At 38.3% G+C, this 24683-nt stretch overlaps 1 protein-coding gene across 1 annotated transcript in view; it reads right to left on the reverse strand.

The window, feature by feature from the left end:
* PRKCH (protein kinase C eta) overlaps positions 1–24683 on the reverse strand; it is a 247447-nt gene that overhangs the window by 154509 nt on the left and 68255 nt on the right. Inside the window, exon 2 of the mRNA XM_037832583.1 lies at positions 6396–6459. Within this exon, the coding sequence (XP_037688511.1) occupies positions 6396–6459 (64 nt within the window). The remainder of the gene's footprint in view (positions 1–6395; positions 6460–24683) is intronic.

Raw genomic sequence — 24683 nt, forward strand, 5'->3', positions numbered from 1 at the left:
GATGGTTTGGCACATTCAGAATCTCACTTGCTCCTCACTCTTGCTCCTTTGCTCACTGCTGGGTTTCTCTACACCATGGTTGTACCCATGTTCCCTGTGCACTGTTCTAGAAACAAAGTTCTATAATACTACATTGCATTTTATTCAACTAAGCTATGAGGCAGACTTATTTTGCTCACAAATCTTATATGTCCAAGACACCAATCAAAACAAAAAAGTGAAACACCTGTGAGTAGGCAAAACCCGTCCCTCCCCACCCCCAAAAGAAATATGTATGACCTTTATGCTCAAGTATTCCAGGTTTCTGTTAATTTTGGAGAAAAATGGAGGATTTAATGATTAAGACAACAGACAGAAAGCCAGTAACATTAAAACCTTTTGTCCACATTAATGAGAATGGATAGCTGAGAAGAGCAGAGAAAATCATTTCTCAAAAACGTCTGATCAACTTCCAAAATGGCAACGACAAACATACAAACTATGGTGATTGAAGCTGTATATATCCCAGAAAAATATGTTCTTAAAATTCGTACATTCCTGTAGGCTTGAAGGACTTTTTGTTGAGGCTACTTTAATTAAGGTATGACCCGCCTCAATCAAGATGGGTCTTAATCTTATTACTGGAGTCCTGTAGAAGGTAACGAAATTCAAAGAGGGAGAAAGCCACAGAAGAGGCAGCCAGAAGTTGAAATCAATGGAACCAGGAAGAGAAAGGACAGACCAGGAGACGCCACCATGTGCCTGGCCATAAGACAAATTAAGGGCCAAGAATTGCTAGCAGCCAGTCCCAAAATTCCAGAGTCTTCAAGGAGAAAGTATCATCTTGATGACACCTTGATTTGAACTTTCTTTTAGCCTCAAAACTGTAAGCTAATAAATTCCCATTGTTTAAGCCAACCCATTGCACGGTATTTGCTTAAGCAGCCTAGGAAACTAAAACACAAACCATTTGGCTATACATTTACAAATATTCACAGGAATTTTGGTAATGACTGTATACTAACCCTCTTGCCAATAACAATTTAAATCTCTGGACAATGATGCCTGGGGATGAGCCTGTACATGGCATCATGGGATTGAGAAAATCTTCTTGACTGAAAAGGGGAAGTGAAATAAATCAAAACAGTTTCAGTGGCTGAGAGATTTCAAATGGAGCCGAGAGGTCACCCTGGAGGGCATTCTTATGCACTATATAGATATCCCTTTTTAGTTTTTAGTGTATTGGAATAGTTAGAAGGAAATACCTAAAACGGTCGAACTGCAACCCAGTAGCCTTGATTCTTGAAGATGATTATGTAACTATGTAGCTTACAGGGTGTGACTGTGTGATTGTGGAAAACTCGTGGCTCACACTCCCTTTGTTCAGTGTATGGACAGATGAGTAGAAAAATGGGGACAAAAACTAAATGAAAAATAGGGTGGGATGGGGGGTGTAATGTTTTGGGTGTTCTTTTTTACTTTAATTTTAATTTTTTATTTTTTGAGAGGGGAGTAAGAAAAATGTTTAAAAGCTGATTCTGGTGATGAAATGAACAACTATATGATGGTACTGTGAACAGATGATTGTACACTGTGGATGACTGTAGGGTATGTGAATACATCTCAATAAAACTGTAATATAAAAAAGTCTCTGGACAATTTATTTTAAAATAATTAGTTGGAGACACTGGAAAACAACCCCAAACAGGCAGAATAGAGAGAATTTGATACTTGAAAGAAGGGAATTGCATTGGGGGAGATCTATATTTATAGGACTTTCCCCAAGAGTACTCACCAGGCTATACAGGATTGGGCAAATAGAACTCAAGAAGAGAGCTGCAGTTTCATTGGCTAGATGAGAGAAATGATAACATTCAGGACCACCAGATGATTGGAAACTAAAGAGAGAAATCCCATAAAGGAGGCGCCACAGACAGAAGAACTCCCAAATATGTACACTTCTCAAATCCTTGGCTGAGCTGTGGAAGGGAGACTCCAATTAGTCCAGAAAAAGCAATAGTCAGAATGCTGAAAAAATGAGCTGATATTCAGCTGTTTCCCACTTTAGGAGAGAAAGAGTTTAAAGCCTGAGTCCCACAAACTTAAAGGACTTAAAACACCTTGCGCTTCCCAATGAAACCCCAGAATTGCTATACCTTATAAGAAAAGACTATATCCTAGGACCATGTAATTTGCCATAGAACTGAGGGTAAAAATTGAAACAGTCTCATCCTAAAAAGCCTCCCACAATTATAAAGTGATCAGCCAGTGATTTAACTACCTGCAGGAAAAAAATCAGTACTCTTTGGAGAAGAATAAGAGAATGCAGAGTCTCTGTCTCATCCACAGTGTCCATGACAAATGAAAAGCTTAAACTAGACAGATATGAAGAAAAAAAAAAATGAGGGAGAAAGAGCAATCAACAGAAACAGACCCCCAGATGACCCAGATGTTGGAATTAGCAAAGATTCTAAAGTAGCTCTAATAAATATGCTAAGAGCATAAGGTAAAAATGTTTTTAAATGTGAACAGATGGGGAATGACAGCATAAAAAGGAGGCAAATAAAAATCATATAACTGAAAAATACAATATCTGAAATTTAAAATTCACTACATTAGTTTATCGCAATTAGGAGACACCAGAACAAGTCAGTGAATTCAAGGCAGATCAATAAAAATTATCCAATTTGAAGAACTGAGAGAAAAAGATTGAAAAGAAATGAACAGAGCCTCAGTAACCTTAATAAAATATCAAGTGGTTTAACATAAATGTGATTAGCATCCTATAGGTAGTTTAGAGTAAAAAAGGTAGGAAAAAAGTCAGAAGAAATAATTGCCAAAGTTTTTCAAAATTTGATGAGAAACATCAACTTACAGATCCAAGAAGTCCAACAAATCTTATGCAGGATAAATAAAATAAAAGCAAACTAAGGCACATGATAGTCAAAATGCTATCAACAAAAGATAAAGAGAAAATCTTGAAAGCAACCTGAGGAAAAAAGACATATCACACAACTACAGGGGAACAACAAAGATTATCTCAGACTTCTCATCAGAAACAGCAGAGACCAGAAGATAATGGAAAACATCTTGAACGTGCTGAAAAAAATAACCCACCAACCCAGAATTCCATATACAGGGGAAATATCCTTCAAAAGAAAAAGTGACATGCTACAACATGGATGAAACTCAGAAACATTATGTTAAGTGAGAAGAAGTAGATGTCAAAGACCACCTATTACATGACTCCATGTATATGAAATGATAAGAAAAGACCAATCTACAGAGACAGAAAGCACAATAGTGGTTGCCTGGTGGAAACATGAATGAATACCATCCAGCTAAGCCCACACAAAGAGTGCAAATCTGTGAGGAAATTAAATCATGGTTGTTTTAAGTCATTAAGCTTTGGGTTGGGTTATTACACAGTAATCGATAACAAAAAAATAATACTATATGAACTCTTACAAGAAACAGAGAAAGAAGAAACACTTCAAACTCATTTTATGATGCAAATATAATCCTAATACCAAAGCCTATAAAAATTTTATAGAAAAAATTATAAAATATAGAATATCTCTCATTAACATATACATAAACAAAATAATATACTGAATAAAAATAAACTGAGTATTAATAAAAAGAATCATGATCAAGTGCTGTTTATCTCTATAATGTTAGGTTGGTTTAACAGTCATCATTCAGTGTATCTCACAGCATTAAGAGAATAAAGGAGAAAAACCATATGATAACTCAGCAGATAAAGAAAAAACATTTGGCAAAATTAAATAGACATGCTTGATTTAAAAAAAAAAGAAAGTTACCGGAAAACTAGGACTGGAAAGGAACTTCCTCAATTGTAATAAAGGGAATCTACAAAAGACACACAGCTAGCATCATAATAATGGGTAAAGCATAATTTCTTTCCCTTAAGTTTGGTTTGAGGCGGGATATCTGTCCTAGAGGTCTCAGACTGGAATATGGCATGAAAAAGAAAAAAGTCATAAATATTAGAAAGGAAAAATAAAACTATCTTTATTCATAGATAGTATGATTGTTTACATAAAAAATTCTAAGCCTCTACAAAAAATCCCCTACTAAAAACTATTAAGTGAATTTTAGCAAGGTCACAGGATAAAAGTCAATACACAAAAATCAACTGAATATCTAAGTACTGGTAACATTTTAAATGAAATTTTAAAAAATATTTATAACAGCATCAAAAATTAAACATACTCAGGAATAAACTTAACAATACATGAGTAAGACTTCTACACTGAAAATTATGTAATATTGATGAGATACTAAAGATCATCAATAAATGGAAGCATATACCATGTTTATGGATTTGAAGATGCTCACTATTGTTTAGGTGTCAATTCTCCCAAAATTGATCTATAGATTCAACACAATCCCAATTAAAAATCTAGCATGCCTTTTGCATAGAAATTGATTAGCTGACTCCAAAATTGCCATCAAAACGCAAAATACCCAGAATAGCCAAAATAACCTTAAACAAATAAATAAGCAAAGACCAAAGTTGGCGGGCTCACACTACTTAATCTTAAGACTACTATAAAGTAGCAGTAATGAAGACAGTACAAATAGATCAACGGAACAAAATAGTCTAGAAAGAGACCCACATACAGAGCCAACCGATTTTTAACAAAGTTGCTAAGGTAAGTCAGTGGGAAATGATGGTCTTTTCAAGAAATGCTGCTGAAATAACTGGATTACTATATTGACCAAAAAAATTTTTCATCCTCTCCATCATATCACGCCCAAATGTCAATTTAAAAAGGAGCATACACTTAAGCATAAAAGCTAAAACTATAGGCTTCTAAAAGAAAATAGGAGAGTATCTTTGCAACTCTATGTAAACCATGATTTCTTAGAGAGGACACAAAATAGAGAAACAGTGAAAGAAAAGAATGACAAATTGGACTTCATAAACATTAACAATTTCTGTTCATCAAAGACATCAGTAAAAAAATGAAAAGGCAAGCCACACACTGGGAGAAATTATTCACAATTCATATTTCTGACAAAGGACTCATATCCAGAAACATAAAGAACTACAAATCAATAATAAAAAGACAAACTGAAGTTTTAAAAATTAGGCAAAAGACTTGAACTGGCACTTAAAAATAAAATCCAAATGACCAATAGCACATAAAAAAGTGCTCAACATCAGGCAAATGCAAATTAAAACCACAAGACACCTTTTCATACCCACTGAAATGGCTCAAATTAAAAAGAATGACCATACCAACTACTGGTAAGGATATGGAGTAACTGGAACTCTCATACATTACTAGTGGGAGTTTAATAATACAGCCATTTTGGGAAGCCATTTCTAATTTTCTTTTAAGGTTAAGCATATACCTACTCTATTACTCAGCAATTCCACCTGTAGGCATTTATCCAAGAGAAATGTAAGTGTATGCCTATACATTTATGTGTATGTATGTTATGTAGATGTATAAAGTGCATGTCTATGTGTTTCTAGCAGCTTTATTTATAATAACCAAAAACAGAGAAAAACCCAAATGTCCATTAAGAGGAGATGGGTAAACAAATTGTGGTGTATTTATATAATAGAATACTACTCAGCAATAAAAGTGAACGAAATATTGATACATACAATGACAAATCTCACAGAAATTTTGCTGAGTAAATTAAACTAGATGCAAAAAGTATATACAGTATAATTCCATCTACATGAACTTTTGAAATAAGGCAAAACTAGTCTATAGTGAACAAATCAGTAGGTTTATGGCTCCTGGCACAGGGATGGACTGGGAAAAGGCATTAGGGAAGTTTCAGGACGATGGAAATCATATCTTGGATTGGAGTGTTCACTACACAGTTGTGTGCATTTGTCAAAGCACAAATTGTCCATTTCTGATATGTACATTTCACTGTATAAAAATTTACCTCAATTAAAAAAAAACTCGGGGGGCTCAATGGTAGCAAGGAGGAGGCATAGAATCTCTTAAAGGATAAGAATGAGATAAAGTTTATAAAGAACAGGACATGATTCTTAAGTTTCTTTCACACATACTCAGGGAAAAACTAAAAGATTGGTACAAAAACAAAAATCTAAAGTACAGTTTAAACAGGCATGAACTCAAAGAGGCAAGAACCAATTTATTAGGTCAGCTAAGATGACAATGAATAAAAATAAAACCTCAGTGAGTATGTTAAACAAAACACCAGATTTAGCAAATACATGTAATATGGTAACCCTAAGAGACCATTAGGCAACAAAATACCAGCCAGCCTAATTTAAGATAGTAAATCTTTTTACAGCATCTTTTACAAAATTCTCTTTATATAATTTCCATGATAGAGACTCCTACTGGGTATGAATTGAGATTGCCCATGTACAAAAACTACCCAAAACTCATTCTTACCTTCAGTGAAACTCCCTGTTAAGGTTATTACCACAAATACTTTCCCCTCTGGCTCCAAATCCACCTAGAAAGAGAAAAAATATACATATCTTTTAATTTTAAAATACTTCTTATGAGCCTCAAATAATTCTTTACAGAGAGGCTTAAATATGCAAATCACAGATACAAATCAGATCTAAGTCTCTCATTAAACAGTAAAGGGCAAGGAACAAGTAACATCTCAAAAAACTGCAAAGGTCAAGAAGCATATCTAAAAGTAACAGTTCTTTCAGAGCTGCCTTCCTCTTGAATTTTATTCTCTTCTATTTTTGCCCCTTCATTAGATAAAGAAGGACCCATAAACTTGGTAAATATTTTTGAGATATCCCTATTTTATGCACATTGGTTTTAACAATGGCATTTTATTAAATCATTTATATATGAAATAGATAGATAATGGCAACAGACAGATAAATTAAACAGATGTAAAACTCCTAGAAGAAAACACAGGGAAGCAACTTCAAGACCTTGTGTTAGGCAATGGTTTCTTAGACTTTACACACAAAGAACAAGCAAAAGAAGAAAAGATAAATGGGACCTCATCAAAATTGAAACTTTTGTGCATTAAAGAATTTTAAAATGAAAATAAAAAGACAACCTACAGAATGGGAGAAAATATTTGTAAACCACATCCAATAAGGTTTTAATATTCAGAATATGCAAAGAAATCCTACCACTCAACAACAAAAAGACAAATAATCCAATTTAAAAATGAACAAAACTTGACAGACATTTCTCCAAAGAAGATATACAAATGGTCAAAACATACGAAAAGATGTTCAACATCATAAGTCATTAGGGAAATGCAAATCAAAACCATAATGAAATACCATTTCACACCCACCAGAATGGCTACTATTAAAAATTGGAAAATTACAAGTGTTGTAGAGGATGTGAAGAAATGGGAACACTCATTCATTGTTGTTGGGAATGTAAAATGGTGCAGCCACTGGGGAAGACAGTTTGACAGTTCCTCAGAAAGTTAGGTATAGAATTACCATAAGACTCAGCAATCCCACTTCCAGGTATATACTGAAAAGAATTAAAAGCAGGGACTCAAACAGGTATTTGTAAACCAATGTTCATAGTGGCATTATGGAAAAACAAATGTGCTATATACATACAATGGAATATTATTCAGCTGTAAAAATGAATAAAAGTACTGACATATAAGACCACATGGATGAACCTTGGAGACATCATGTTGAGTTAAATAAGCCAGGCACAGAAGGACAAATATTAAATTATCTCACTGATATGAAATAATTATAATAAGCAAATTCATAGAGTCATAACCTAGAATATAGGTCACCAGGGGCCATGCTGGGAATAGGGAATTAGGAGTTAAAGCTTAAATTGTGCAGAGTTTCTATTTGGAAGGATGGAAAAATTTTGGTGGTGGTGATGGTAACACAATGTTGTGAACATAATTAACAGCACAAACTATATATGTGAATGTGGTTAACAGGAAATTTTAGATGTATATATGTTACTAGAATAAAAATTAAAAAAAAAATAGGATTGTATAAAACAAAAAGGGAACCCTAATGTAAATCATGGACTATAGTTAATAGTATAATTATAATAATATTCTTTTACCAATTGTAACAAATATACCACACTAATGAAAGGTGTAACAGAGGGGTGAATAGGAACTCTATTTTCAAACGTGGTGCAGTCAACTGCAAACTTTTGGCTTTATGAAGTAAAAAGTATAAAGAAAAGAGTATGTCTGAATCTATACCATTTCCACCAAAGTCAAATTAATCTTAGGATGCAGCAGGGAAAGAAGTTCAGGCTCTTTGCATTCACTACTCTGCTGGTTTATGGGAGTTCTCTAGGGGTTGAAATAGCGAGACATTCTTTCTGCAACATGAGCTTGAAGCCTTCGTGCCCTTCAAGGTCCAGACCTCTGCACACATTCCCATTTCCCAAGCACCCCTATGTGCTATGGTGCCAAGATGGAACGACACGACACCCCCCCATATGTGCTCCAATCACCACTAGCCACGTGGGCAGGCTCTGCCCTCTTGTGCTGGATGCTGACCTCACCACCCACAGAAACCTCCAAGCCTTCGATTGTGAGGTTCTTCTGGACCCAAATACGTGAACTTACAATGGTTCTTAAATAACTCTTGTTTGATTCAGCCCAGTTTTGCCTTTGACCTTTCATCTAAAGAGGAAGGTCAAGAGAAACTGAATACAGATATGGAAGGTCATCTCTAGTAAGATATTAAATTTAAATATGCTACAAATCATATGGTCTGGTAGAAAGAGCCCTGAACTTGATCAGGAAGATGAAATCCAGCCTGATTGTGTACCTGTAGACTCTGGACAAGGCCACTCAGAGCTTCCCTGTTCTCACCTGAAAGTCTATGACATCATTATTCAGCATTTCTGACATGGCTTCCATCAGGTCATCTCAAAGGACCTTATCAGCATATTTACTATTTTTCTTGTTCCTTCAGGTGAACAAAGACCGAAAAAAAAAAAAAAGTTTTGACCTTATCCTAGGTCACTTAATGAGGGTTTGAGAACAACGTGCTGTTTTTTTTAATTATTATTATTTTAACACCACATCCTGATTATATTCTTTTTCAAAATAAAAGATGCCCATTTTGTACTCACTCAGAAAGCTTTACCTATATAACAGTCTGTTTATAACTCAACTTTTCTCTGCATAAAATCTGTTACCAATTTGGCTACCATACTGTAAATCACCTGTGTTCAGATCAGCTACTTGTATCACGACTACTGCTAACCTAACAATATCCCCTTAACTATCTTAACACCACTTGTGAATCTTTATGGAATAGAAGTTCTGAAAATAGAGCTCTCTAGAGAGATGACTAAACAGGATGTCAGTCTCTAATTGTCTCCACTCTCTGCCTTGACTTGCTTCAAGTCAAAAATATGTTATTTTTAAAAGCCACTCCCTCATCTTCAATATAAAGGCTTGGCAAAGAACACACACACACATTCGACCTCACAACATAAATGCTGCTGGCACAGAAGGAGCTGCTGCCACCTCAGGATGGACAGACTGCCAGGGCCACCTCCATGATCCTCCAGCCCTTGGCCTGCAAAGACTCCCTCCAACACTGCCCTGCAGGCCTTCAGGGAACACTGCTCCACCCCGACAGGTCAGGAGCTGCTCTGACAAACAGGCAGAGGATGCAACACTCAGACCTGGGAACTCCATTTGCTTCCTCTCTTTTGACTCTCACCTCCACCGCTGTGGAAAAGCCAGATTCAAACCCATCTTCAAGCCCAGTCCATCCAGGGCAGGCATGCTAAGAATCTCTGACCTTAGAACTGGGTTTTACCAATTCTAAGTCAAGACCCACTACTGCGACAGGAAAATAATTTAGTGGGTTGCAAACAGCAGGGTTTTTAAAGTGGAATAAAATGGAAAAGACAATATGAACATGCCATGTGTAATAAGGAAACGTACTTTTTTGTGAAACTTTTATTTTCAGTTTTGCATGCAGGTATCAGGGTATACTGAATTGCAGTTTGTAAAAATGTATTTCTTACTGTGGGTTACAGTGAAACGGTTTGAAAAATACTGCCTTAGAGATTGTGCGTTCCATCTACACAGGGCTGGTGGATTGTTGTCATCTATTTATAGATGAAAACCTCTAGTTACAGCCAACTCACTACCTCTACAGCCGGTCTGTTTCACTGCTGGACTCCATAAAAAGAACTTTCTCTATGGGCAGAAATGCAGTGAGCAAAAATTTCTACTAGTTCCAGCCCCTACAGTTGTAGCGGACACTTTATCTCTAGCTAGAGCTTCCATTCCTGCTTCTGAGAATAGCCCTCCAGTTTTTTTGTTTGTTTGTTTGTTTGTTTGTTTTGAAAACTACCCTCACATATACTACAAATAGTTCAGGTGAGATTCCATCCCTAGCTCCAGAGTGGACATGTAACCCATGCCTTGCCAATCACAGCACTGAATCCCACAGGCCACGATGACTGGTTCAGAGCTGGCCTGTGCCCTGTACTTAGCTACGTGGGAAATTGCAACCCTCTACCCTCAGTATTTGGGTCAGGTTTGGGCATGTGATCCAAATAGATCCCATGAGGAATCCTGAAGCTACAAGGAAGAGATAAAGATAAGATCTTGCTTCTGCTGAACTTCAATGGAGAGGGACATAAATCTGTTTTGTCTGGCAAGAAGGAAGGGAGAGGTGAGAGACAGAAAGACACCAGGTCTCGATGCTACCATTTAAACCCTTAGATCAAGATTTGCTTGATATTTTTGGACTTTTCAGTTATTTGAGCCAATAAATTCCTTTTTTGGCTTTAGCCAGTTGAAGTGGGTTGCTACTACTTGCACCCAAAAGACTTAACCAAAATAGCAGCCAAAGAGAATAGGTCAAATATTTGAAGACAATCAGTGTATCTCCCCTAAGCCTTCTCATACCGGTGCTATCCCCTGCCTCCCTCTAGCTCTGAAACAGCTCCTGCAAGCCTTATAACATGCCTAGCTTCATCCCAGCTGACCTCTCTGTGGCATCTGATCCTCTCAATGGCTGTCTTCCTCATGAACCTCTCTCTTCCTTTGTTTCCAGGGCACTACTCTTTCCTGGCCCTCCTCTCACTCTTTTCTAACTCTCCCTCTAGGGCTCCTTTCCAGGCATCTCTTTCTCTATTTTTAAATCTTGCTGCTCCTCAGTCCTCTTTTCTTTCCATTGGATGATTCAGACCCATTGGTTTCAATATCCAACTGAGAGTCTCAACTTGGAGGTAGGTGTAGGGGAGAGAAATATATCGGAACCTCCAGGGGGTATATTCTGAGGACAGAGGGTAGTGTCAGATTCATTTATTCAGCTCCATGTCTTAACCACAGACCACACTCTCAAACCTATTTGTGCACCTTTTCTGAAAATCTCTATCTCTGTGCCACACAAGTTCCTTTAACTCAACATACCCAGAGTTCAAATCCTTGTCCTGCATCACCCTATCAACACCCTCCTGCACATCCCTGACCCCACTATTTACCCAGCAGACCAAGCTCCCCACCACGTACGTCTACTCTCTACTCCTACCGCCTTGCCTCACCTGGACTCTTGCAATGGCCTTTTAGCTGGTTTCTCCATCTCCAGACTCACTGTCCTCCAACTGCTGCCAGTGATGTGTTTCAAAAGTAAGAATCTGACCATGTCACTTCTTCCTAATTTAAAATCCTTCAATGTTTCCTCTCTTATCCATGATGATGTCCAAACTCCTAACTGTGTCCCTTCCTACCTTTCAGCCTAAGCAATCCCCACCACCCCATGCACATGCAACCTGTATTCCAGCTTCTTGTAATTACTTGTACAATCTTCAGGGAAGCATGTTATTTCAACTAACCTGAGAGATTAACAAGGACATTTTATGGGTCAGGTAGCCTACTGGGGAATATGGTCACAAATATGAAAAAGACACATTGCCTGTCTGGAGTTTATTGCCTAGTGACTTTGGGCATGCTCACCCTTCTGGATGGAAAAATCCTTCCTTCCCTTTTTCACTTTTCCAACTCCTATTTGTCCATCAAGACTCAACTCTTATAGACCGTTGGGCAACTTTGCTGGAACCCACATCATGTTGTCCTGTCCCTTAGTTCCCTGCCTTGCATTTAAGAAGATTAAAAACTGTTTGTTGAATGAATGAGTCAATTAACAAACATGAATATCCTAAGCTCCTTCATCAGATTCACTGAGAACATAGCTTTTTCCCTCTCACCATTCTGATCAGTTTCCTCTGGACACACCCCAATATCTCCATACCCCAGTTAAAGAGTGAACATCGCCCTGTGGGTGTGATCTGACCTTCACAGGGGAGAGCAAAATTATCACCAAACTCGATCTCAACAGTGCACTTTACTGATGCAGCCACAGACTGCATGAATGTTTTGAAAAGCCCCAGTGACCCCAGTTGAGTCTGCCATCAACCAAAACCTTTGCATCTTTTCTATGTGCTATACAGCTTTGTTTCCCACATCCTGTGCTGATGCAGTGGAGAGGCCCAAAAACCTTCACAGATATTTTTTTCTGTAAAATTTCAGCTTGTTGTTTCAGGCTCTAAGGTTCGCTGAATTCCAAATCCAGTCAGTTTGTTTACTCTCAGCTTCATAGCCTCCCAAATCATGGACTCGGATTAGCTTGTCATCATCTAAGGCCCTGAGAAAAAGTCTAACCGAATGGGGCGGGAGCCAGAGTGCTGAGGCAGACCCCACATGGAAATGGACACACTTAGCATTCTTTCTGTAAAAGTCATTCAGGAAGCAGTGGATACACTAAACCCCCTCTCTTAGAGAATACTTCTGTTGGTAAGGAGGGCCTGGGGGGCCCTTGCTGAAACCCAGAAAGCATGGCCTTAAAAAAAAAAAAAAATGACATTCTTACAAATAGATAAATGGATAAAATAATAAAAGTTTTGTGTCAACATACGGTACCGGAACAATTGGACATCCATGTGCAAAAAAAAAAAAAAAGAAAAAAATTTCAGTCCAGACATTGTAACTTATACTCAAAATAGACCATGGACCTAAATGTTAGACCTAAAACTTTCAAACTCGTAGAACAAAACGTAAGAAAAAATCTCTTGGACCTTGGGTTAGGCAAATATTCCTAGATACGATATCAAAAGCACAATCCCTAAAAGAACAAATTGATAAACTGGATTTCATCAAATTGAAAATTCTACTCTTTGAAAAACACTGTCAAGAGTATGAAAAGACAAGCTTCAGACTGGGAGAAAATATTTATAAATCATATATCTGATAAAAGACTTGAATCCCGAATATAAAAAGAACTCTCAAAACTCAATAAGAAAATAAACAATCCAAATTTTTTAAAGTGTGTTTTACCAAAGAAGATAAACTGATGGCAAATAAATACATAAAAAGAAGTTCAACATCATTAGTCATCAGGGAGATGCAAATTAAAGCCACTATGCAAGGACAACACACACCTATCAGAATGGCTGGCTAAACTAAATGCTGTTGAGGATGTGAAACAACTGCAACTCTCACACATTGCTGGTGGGACTGTAAAACGGTAGCCACTTTGGAAAAGTTAGGGAGTTTCTTAAAAGGTTAAACATACGACTACCATTTGATCCACTCATTCTTCTCCTCAGTTTCTACCCAAGCATAAAGAAAGCATATTCCCATACAAAAATGTGCATGCACATGTTCATAGAAGCCTGATCCCCAAAGGCCAAAAAGTGAAAGAACAAAAAAAGTCCATCAACAAATAAACGGATGTTTATAATGTGGCATATCCATATAAGGGAATACTATTCAACAATAAAAAATAATGATCTATTGATGCAAGCAACAACACAGATGATTCTCAAAATACTGAGTGAAAGAACTCAGATAAAAAGAAGTATATTCTGCACGGTTCTATTTATAAAACTCTAGAAAAAAAGCAGAGGCGGGGCAAGATGGCAGACTGGTGAGCTGTATGTTTTAGTTACTCCTCCAGGAAAGTAGGTAAAAAGCCAGGAACTGCGTGGACTGGACACCACAGAGCAATCTGTCTTTGGGCATACTTCATACAACACTCATGAAAACGTGGAACTGCTGAGATCAGCGAAATCTGTAAGTTTTTGCGGCCAGGGGACCCGCGCCCCTCCCTGCCAGGCTCAGTCCCGGGGGAGGAGGGGCTGTCAGCTCCAGGAAGGAGAAGGGAGAATTGCAGTGGCTGCTCTTATCGGAAACTCATTCTACTGATTCAAACTCCAACCATAGATAGACTGAGGCCAGACACCAGAGACTCTGAGAGCAGCCAGCCCAGCAGAGAGGAGACGGGCATAGAAGGAAAACAACACGAGAAGCTCCAAAGTAAAAGCAGAGGATTTTTGGAGTTCTGGTGAACACAGAAAGGGGAAGGGTGGAGATCAGGCCTTGAGGCGCATATGCAAATCCCGAAGCAAGGCTGATCTCTCTGCCCTGGGCACCTTTCCTTAATGGCCCTGGTTGCTTTGTCTATTAGCATTTCAATAACCCATTAGATCTCTGAGGAGGGCCGTTTTTTTTTTTTTTTTTAAATCCTTTTTGCTTTTTCTAAAACAATTACTCTAAGAAGCTCAATACAGAAAGCTTCAAAGAATTGAAATTTGGGCACGTCAAGTCAAGAGCAGAACTAAGAGAGCTCTGAGACAAAAGGCAATAATCCAGTGGCTGAGAAAATTCACTAAACAACACAACTTCCCAAGAAAAGGGGGGTGTCTGCTCACAGCCACCATCCTGGTGGACAGGAAACACTCCTGCCCATCGCCAGCCCCATAGCCCAGAGCTGCCCCAGACAACCCAGGGTGACGGAAGTGCTTCAAATAACAGGCACACACCACAAAACTGTGCGTGGACATTAGCCTTCCCTGCAACCTCAGCTGAATGTCCCAGAGCTGGGAAGGGGGAGCAGTGTGAATTAACAGAGCCCCATTCAGCCATCATTTGAGCAGACTGGGAGCCTCCCAACACAGCCCAGCAGCCCAGAACTGCCCTGGGGGGACGGCACTCACCTGTGACATAGCACAGTCATCCCTCAACAGAGGACCCGGGGTGCACAGCCTGGAAGAGGGGCCCACTTGCAAGTCTCAGGAGCCATACGCCAATACCAAAGACTTGTGGGTCAGTGGCAGAGACAAACTGTGGCAGGACTGAACTGAAGGATTAGACTATTGCAGTAGCTTTAAAACTCTAGGATCATCAGGGAGATTTGATTGTTAGGGCCACCCCCCCTCCCCGACTGCCCAGAAACACGCCCCACATACAGGGCAGGCAACACCAACTACACACGCAAGCTTGGGACACCAATTGGGCCCCACAAGACTCACTCCCCCACTCACCAAAAAGGCTAAGCAGGGGAGATCTGGCTTGTGGAGAACAGGTGGCTCGTGGACGCCACCTGCTGGTTAGTTAGAGAAAGTGTACTCCACGAAGCTGTAGATCTGATAAATTAGAGATAAGGACTTCAACTGGTCTCCAAACCCTAAAAGAACCCTATCAAGGTCAGCAAATGCCACGAGGCCAAAAACAACAGAAAATTATAAAGCATATGAAAAAACCAGACGATATGGATAACCCAAGCCCAAGCACCCAAATCAAAAGACCAGAAGAGACACACCTAGAGCAGCTACTCAAAGAACTAAAGATGAACAATGAGACCCTAGTACGGGATATGAAGGAAATCAAGAAGACCCTAGAAGAGCATAAAGAAGACATTGCAAGACTAAATAAAAAAATGGATGATCTTATGGAAATTAAAGAAACTGTTGACCAAATTAAAAAGATTCTGGACACTCATAGTACAAGACTAGAGGAAGTTGAACAACGAATCAGTGACCTGGAAGATGACAGAATGGAAAATGAAAGCATAAAAGAAAGAATGGGGAAAAAAAATTGAAAAACTCGAAATGGACCTCAGGGATATGATAGATAATATGAAACGTCCGAATATAAGACTCATTGGTGTCCCAGAAGGGGAAGAAAAGGGTAAAGGTCTAGGAAGAGTATTCAAAGAAATTGTTGGGGAAAACTTCCCAAATCTTCTAAACAACATAAATACACAAATCATAAATGCTCAGCGAACTCCAAATAGAATAAATCCAAAAAAACCCACTCCGAGACATATACTGATCACACTGTCAAACATAGAAGAGAAGGAGCAAGTTCTGAAAGCAGCAAGAGAAAAGCAATTCACCACATACAAAGGAAACAGCATAAGACTAAGTAGTGACTACTCAGCAGCCACCATGGAGGCGAGAAGGCAGTGGCACGATATATTTAAAATTCTGAGAGAGAGGAATTTCCAGCCAAGAATACTTTATCCAGCAAAGCTCTCCTTCAAATTTGAGGGAGAGCTTAAATTTTTCACAGACAAAGAAATGCTGAGAGAATTTGCTAACAAGAGACCTGCCCTGCTGGAGATACTAAAGGGAGCCCTACAGACAGAGAAACAAAGACAGGACAGAGAGACTTGGAGAAAGGTTCAGTACTAAAGAGATTCGGTATGGGTACAATAAAGGATATTAATAGAGAGAGGGAAAAATATGGCAAACATAATCCAAAGGATAAGATGGCCGATTCAAGAAATGCCTTCACGGTTTTAACGTTGAATGTAAATGGATTAAACTCCCCAATTAAAAGATATAGATTCGCAGAATGGATCAAAAAAAAATGAACCATCAATATGTTGCATACAAGAGACTCATCTTAGACACAGGGACACAAAGAAATTGAAAGTGAAAGGATGGAAAAAAATATTTCATGCAAGCTACAGCCAAAAGAAAGCAGGTGTAGCAATATTAATCTCAGATAAAATAGACTTCAAATGCAGGGATGTTTTGAGAGACAAAGAAGGCCACTACATACTAATAAAAGGGGCAATTCAGCAAGAAGAAATAACAATCGTAAATGTCTATGCACCCAATCAAGGTGCCACAAAATACATGAGAGAAACATTGGCAAAACTAAAGGAAGCAATTGATGTTTCCACAATAATTGTGGGAGACTTCAACACATCACTCTCTCCTATAGATAGATCAACCAGACAGAAGACCAATAAGGAAATTGAAAACCTAAACAATCTGATAAATGAATTAGATTTAACAGACATCTACAGGACATTACATCCCAAATCACCAGGATACACATACTTTTCTAGTGCTCACGGAACTTTCTCCAGAATAGATCATATGCTGGGACATAAAACAAGCCTCAATAAATTTAAAAAGATTGAAATTATTCAAAGCACATTCTCTGACCACAATGGAATACAATTAGAAGTCAATAACCATCAGAGACTTAGAAAATTCACAAATACCTGGAGGTTAAACAACACACTCCTAAACAATCAGTGGGTTAAAGAAGAAATAGCAAGAGAAATTGCTAAATATATAGAGACAAATGAAAATGAGAACACAACATACCAAAACCTATGGGATGCAGCAAAAGCAGTGCTAAGGGGGAAATTTATAGCACTAAACGCATATATTAAAAAGGAAGAAAGAGCCAAAATCAAAGAACTAATGGATCAACTGAAGAAGCTAGAAAATGAACAGCAAACCAATCCTAAACCAAGTACAAGAAAAGAAATAACAAGGATTAAAGCAGAAATAAATGACATAGAGAACAAAAAAACAATAGAAAGGATAAATATCACCAAAAGTTGGTTCTTTGAGAAGATCAACAAGATTGACAAGCCCCTAGCTAGACTGACAAAATCAAAAAGAGAGAAGACCCATATAAACAAAATAATGAATGAAAAAGGTGACATAACTGCAGATCCTGAAGAAATTAAAAAAATTATAAGAGGATATTATGAACAACTGTATGGCAACAAACTGGATAATGTAGAAGAAATGGACAATTTCCTGGAAACATATGAACAACCTAGACTGACCAGAGAAGAAATAGAAGACCTCAACCAACCCATCACAAGCAAAGAGATCCAATCAGTCATCAAAAATCTTCCCACAAATAAATGCCCAGGGCCAGATGGCTTCACAGGGGAATTCTACCAAACTTTCCAGAAAGAACTGACACCAATCTTACTCAAACTCTTTCAAAACATTGAAAAAAATGGAACACTACCTAACTCATTTTATGAAGCTAACATCAATCTAATACCAAAACCAGGCAAAGATGCTACAAAAAAGGAAAACTACCGGCCAATCTCCCTAATGAATATAGATGCAAAAATCCTCAACAAAATACTTGCAAATCGAATCCAAAGACACATTAAAAAAATCATACACCATGACCAAGTGGGGTTCATTCCAGGCATGCAAGGATGGTTCAACATAAGAAAAACAATCAATGTATTACAACACATTAAAAACTCGAAAGGGAAAAATCAATTGATCATCTCAATAGATGCTGAAAAAGCATTTGACAAAATCCAACATCCCTTCTTGATAAAAACACTTCAAAAGGTAGGAATTGAAGGAAACTTCCTCAACATAATAAAGAGCATATATGAAAAACCCACAGCCAGCATAGTACTCAATGGTGAGAGACTGAAAGCCTTCCCTCTAAGATCAGGAACAAGACAAGGATGCCCGCTGTCACCACTGTTATTCAACATTGTGCTGGAAGTGCTAGCCAGGGCAATCCGGCAAGACAAAGAAATAAAAGGCATCCAAATTGGAAAAGAAGAAGTAAAACTGTCATTGTTTGCAGATGATATGATCTTATATCTAGAAAACCCTGAGAAATCAACGATACACCTACTAGAGCTAATAAACAAATTTAGCAAAGTAGCGGGATACAAGATTAATGCACATAAGTCAGTAATGTTTCTATATGCTAGAAATGAACAAACTGAAGAGACACTCAAGAAAAAGATACCATTTTCAATAGCAACTAAAAAAATCAAGTACCTAGGAATAAACTTAACCAAAGATGTAAAAGACCTATACAAAGAAAACTACATAACTCTACTAAAAGAAATAGAAGGGGACCTTAAAAGATGGAAAAATATTCCATGTTCATGGATAGGAAGGCTAAATGTCATTAAGATGTCAATTCTACCCAAACTCATCTACAGATTCAATGCAATCCCAATCAAAATTCCAACAACCTACTTTGCAGACTTGGAAAAGCTAGTTATCAAATTTATTTGGAAAGGGAAGATGCCTCGAATTGCTAAAGACACTCTAAAAAAGAAAAACGAAGTGGGAGGACTTACACTCCCTGACTTTGAAGCTTATTATAAAGCCACAGTTGCCAAAACAGCATGGTACTGGCACAAAGATAGACATATAGATCAATGGAATCGAATTGAGAATTCAGAGATAGACCCTCAGATCTATGGCCGACTGATCTTTGATAAGGCCCCCAAAGTCACCGAACTGAGCCATAATGGTCTTTTCAACAAATGGGGCTGGGAGAGTTGGATATCCATATCCAAAAGAATGAAAGAGGACCCCTACCTCACCCCCTACACAAAAATTAACTCAAAATGGACCAAAGAACTCAATATAAAAGAAAGTACCATAAAACTCCTAGAAGATAATGTAGGAAAACATCTTCAAGACCTTGTATTAGGAGGCCACTTCCTAGACTTTACACCCAAAGCACAAGCAACAAAAGAGAAAATAGATAAATGGGAACTCCTCAAGCTTAGAAGTTTCTGCACCTCAAAGGAATTTCTCAAAAAGGTAAAGAGGCAGCCAACTCAATGGGAAAAAATTTTTGGAAACCATGTATCTGACAAAAGACTGATATCTTGCATATACAAAGAAATCCTACAACTCAATGACAATAGTACAGACAGCCCAATTATAAAATGGGCAAAAGATATGAAAAGACAGTTCTCTGAAGAGGAAATACAAATGGCCAAGAAACACATGAAAAAATGTTCAGCTTCACTAGCTATTAGAGAGATGCAAATTAAGACCACAATGAGATACCATCTAACACCGGTTAGAATGGCTGCCATTAAACAAACAGGAAACTACAAATGCTGGAGGGGATGTGGAGAAATTGGAACTCTTATTCATTGTTGGTGGGACTGTATAATGGTTCAGCCACTCTGGAAGTCAGTCTGGCAGTTCCTTAGAAAACTAGATATAGAGCTACCATTCGATCCAGCGATTGCACTCCTCGGTATATACCCGGAAGATCGGAAAGCAGTGACACGAACAGATATCTGCACGCCAATGTTCATAGCAGCATTATTCACAATTGCCAAGAGATGGAAACAACCCAAATGTCCTTCAACAGATGAGTGGATAAATAAAATGTGGTATATACACACGATGGAATACTACGTGGCAGTAAGAAGGAACGATCTGGTGAAACATATGACAACATGGATGAACCTTGAAGACATAATGCTGAGCGAAATAAGCCAGGCACAAAAAGAGAAATATTATATGCTACCACTAATGTGAACTTTGAAAAATGTAAAACAAATGGTTTATAATGTAGAATGTAGGGGAACTAGCAGTAGAGAGCAATTAAGGAAGGGGGAACAATAATCCAAGAAGAACAGATAAGCTATTTAACGTTCTGGGGATGCCCAGAAATGACTATGGTCTGTTAATTTCTGATGGTTGTAGTAGGAACAAGTTCACTGAAATGTTGCTATATTATGTAACTTTCTTGGGGTAAAGTAGGAACATGTTGGAAGTTAAGCTGTTATCTTAGGTTAGTTGTCTTTTTCTTACTCCCTTGCTATGGTCTCTTTGAAATGCTCTTTTATTGTATGTTTGTTTTCTTTTTAACTTTTTTTTCATACAGGTGATTTGAAAAAAGAAGGGAAAGTTAAAAAAAAAAAAAAAAAAAAAAAAGAAAAAAGACAAACAAGGGAAAAAAAAAAAAAAAAAGATGTAGTGCCCCCTTGAGGAGCCTGTGGAGAATGCAGGGGTATTCACCTACCCCACCTCCATGGTTGCTAACATGACCACAGACATAGGGGACTGGTGGTTTGATGGGTTGAGCCCTCTACCATAAGTTTTACCCTTGGGAAGACGGTTGCTGCAAAGGAGAGGCTAGGCCTCCCTGTATTTGTGCCTAAGAGTCTCCTCCTGAATGCCTCTTTGTTGCTCAGATGTGGCCCTCTCTCTCTGGCTAAGCCAACTTGAAAGGTGAAATCACTGCCCTCCCCCCTACGTGGGATCAGACACCCAGGGAAGTGAATCTCCCTGGCAACGTGGAATATGACTCCCAGGGAGGAATGTAGACCTGGCACCGTGGGACGGAGAACATCTTCTTGACCAAAAGGGGGATGTGAAAGGAAATGAAATAAGCTTCAGTGGCAGAGAGATTCCAAAAGGAGCCGAGAGGTCACTCTGGTGGGCACTCTTATGCACACTTTAGACAACCCTTTTTAGGTTCTAAAGAATTGGGGTAGCTGGTGGTGGATACCTGAAACTATCAAACTACAACCCAGAACCCATGAATCTCGAAGACAGTTGTATAAAAATGTAGCTTATGAGGGGTGACAATGGGATTGGGAAAGCCATAAGGACCAAACACCACTTTGTCTAGTTTATGGATGGATGTGTAGAAAAGTAGGGGAAGGAAACAAACAGACAAAGGTACCCAGTGTTCTTTTTTACTTCAATTGCTCTTTTTCACTCTAATTATTATTCTTGTTATTTTTGTGTGTGTGCTAATGAAGGTGTCAGGGATTGATTTAGGTGATGAATGTACAACTATGTAATGGTACTGTAAACAATCAAAAGTACAATTTGTTTTGTATGACTGCGTGGTATGTGAATATATCTCAATAAAATGATGATTAAAAAAAAAAAAAAAAAAGCAAACAGAAAGCAGATCAGTGGTTGTCTGGGGATGGGGGTATGGGAAATAGGAGGGGTGGAAGGGCGGGATTTGAAAAAAAAAAAAAAAGGCATAAAGATGCCAAGAAAATTCAATGTGGAAAGAAGAGTCTTTCCAACAAACGATACCAGGACAATGGCTCTTCACATGCAAAAGAATGAAGTCGCACCCCTACACCACACACCATACAACATAAACATTAACTCAAAATGGATCATAGACCTAAATGTAAGAATTAAAACTAGAAAGTTCTCAAAAGAAAACAGAGAACTAAATCTTCATGACTTTGGATTAGGCAAGCGTTTCTCAGATTATGACACCAGAAGCATAAGGATAAAAGAACAAAATAGACTATGACAAAATTAAAAATGTTTTTGCTGCAAACAATACCATCAAGAAAGTGGGAAGAAAACCATGGAAAGGGAGAAAATATTGGTAAATATCTGATAAGGTATTTGTGTCCACCATAAAAAACTCTTAGAATCTAAATAATAAAAGACAAATAACCCAATTTAAAAATGGGCAAAAGATCTGAACAGACATTTTTCCAAAGAAGATACATAAATTGCAAATAATCACATGAAAAGATGCTCAACACCATTAGTCATTAGGGAAATACAAATCAAAACCACAACAAATACCACTTAACACCCACCAAGATAGCAATAAACAAAAAGACTGACAATGACAAGTGCTGGTGAGTATACAGAGAAATGACTGGTAAGATTGTAAAATGGTAAAGCCACTTTGGAAAACAGTTTCCTCACCAAATTAAAAGAGAAGTTTCTATATGACCCAGCAATTCTACTCCTAGATATATACCCAAGAGAAGTGATATGTCCACACAAAAACTTATACATGAATGTTCACAGCAGCTTTATTTATAACAGTCAAAAAGTAGAAACAACCCAAATGTCCGTCAACTGATAAATGGATAATTAAAATGTAGTATGTCTACAACGGAATGTTGTTTGCGACCAACAAAAAATTAAGTACTGATAGAGGATACAATATGGATAAAAGTTGAAAACATTATGATTAAGTGAAAGAAATCAGTCACAAAAGACCACATATTGTGTGATTCCATTTATATGAAATACCTGGAATAGACAAATTTAAAGAGACAGATAGTAGATTAGTGGTTGGGTTGCTTAGGGCAGGGGGAATTGGGGAATGGAAATGACTACTAACAAGGTTTCTTTTAGGGAAGACAAAAAATGTTCTAAAATAAGATTGTGGTGGTGGTTGCACAACCCTGTGAATATGCTAAAAAAACACTGAACTGTATATTTTAAACGGGCAAATTGTATGATATGTGAATGCTATCTCAACAAAGCTTTTTAAAAAGTGTGGGCACAAGGAAACATTTAAGAGTAATAGATATGTTCACTCTCTTGATTTTGCTGATGGTTTCATGGGCATATACATATAGCAAAATATACCAAATTGCCCACTTTAAATATGTCCCATTTACTGTATGTCAATTACACCTCTATTTTAAAAACCTTCTGTGATCTGCATGATCACCGTGTCTTCTTCCTTCCTCTAACCCAAATAATTCCACCAAAAGTAGACATCTGCCTCCTGTCCTTCCTTTTACTCACTGTGCACAAAGAAATCTATCCATTTGTATGGCTTCAGAAATCCAGTCCTATAGATTTCCATTTTCTACTATTCTACTCTCTGAGTCTCTGAAGATTTACCCAGTGCCTAGTTAACAGCAGCCTCTCAGAAAATGTTCCCTGACTCCCAAATGTATATCTTCAGAGCAATCTCTCCTTTGAGTTCTGGTCCCGAGTAACCACACCTCCTCAACATTGATCCCCACATGAGTCAAGGTTGCTTCAAAATGACTCATTCCCATCCTCCCCATGTGATAGGATTAAGTAAAAAGCACTGACAGGGGAGACCTGGATTCTAGTACTCTGTCCTAACTGGTGTTGTGGCTTTGGGCAAGACGTTCAACCTCACCGAGCCACAGAATCATGGAGGGAGTAGTTAAATTATACAGATGCCAAGTCCTACCAAAGAGCCACTGATTTAGAATTTCCTGGGGAAAGGGAAAGAAGCCAGGTATCTCCACAAGTTCCATGGGTGATTCTGATACAGACCACAACCAATCATTTGGAAACCCTGAGCTAGATGCTCTCTGAGGTCCTCTCCGGCTTTAAACTAACCTAGTTCTGTGCTTTCTCCAGCCTCCAGGTATCACTGAAGATATCATTCCTCTACGTTCCCAAGCTGAAACTCTTGGGGTCACTCTGACCTGAGGTTCACTTTCATCACTTCCCTTTCCATTTCCTCCATCACTCTAGTCTCCCCTTATCACTGCAGGATACACCTCACTGATCCTTTTTCCCCCAGTCATGCAACCGCCCCCACCAAAAAGGGGGGGGGGTCTTCACTTTCACTTTCTAAAACTCCAATCTCATCAACTCACTTCCCCCATCAAAGCCTCTGGTGGCTTGTCTGTATCTTCATAATAAAACTCACCCTCCTCCACCTGGCTTTCAGGGCCACCTGGGCTCCTCTTTCACTGCCTCCCCATGAACTTGCTGATGGTTTTATGGGCATATACATACAGAGATTATCCAAATCTCTCTTTCGAAATTCCATTCTATGAACCTGCTCCTCTGGTCTGGCTGGTCTCCTCACTCTATGGCTTACACACACCTTTGCTCCTGCTGTTTTCTCTGCTCCAAAAGTCTTTCTCTTTCACTTCACCTGTCCATTCATTGAAATCTTTACTCAATTACTCCTAGTGTCAGGATCTTTGCCAGATGCTCCGGAGTTCCCAGAGTGACTCCCTGGGGCTGCAGGTATAATGGATGACCCAGCACACCTGGCTGGGATGATGCAGCTACAGTAGCAGAAGGAAGGAACATTTTACAGGAAGATCTTGCCATTCATATTGATCCCTCTAGTCTGAAAATTCCTATCTTAATTACAATTTTATTATTTAA

Source organism: Choloepus didactylus, chromosome 4, assembly GCF_015220235.1.
Source record: "Choloepus didactylus isolate mChoDid1 chromosome 4, mChoDid1.pri, whole genome shotgun sequence".
NCBI classification, from domain to species: Eukaryota; Metazoa; Chordata; class Mammalia; order Pilosa; family Megalonychidae; genus Choloepus; species Choloepus didactylus.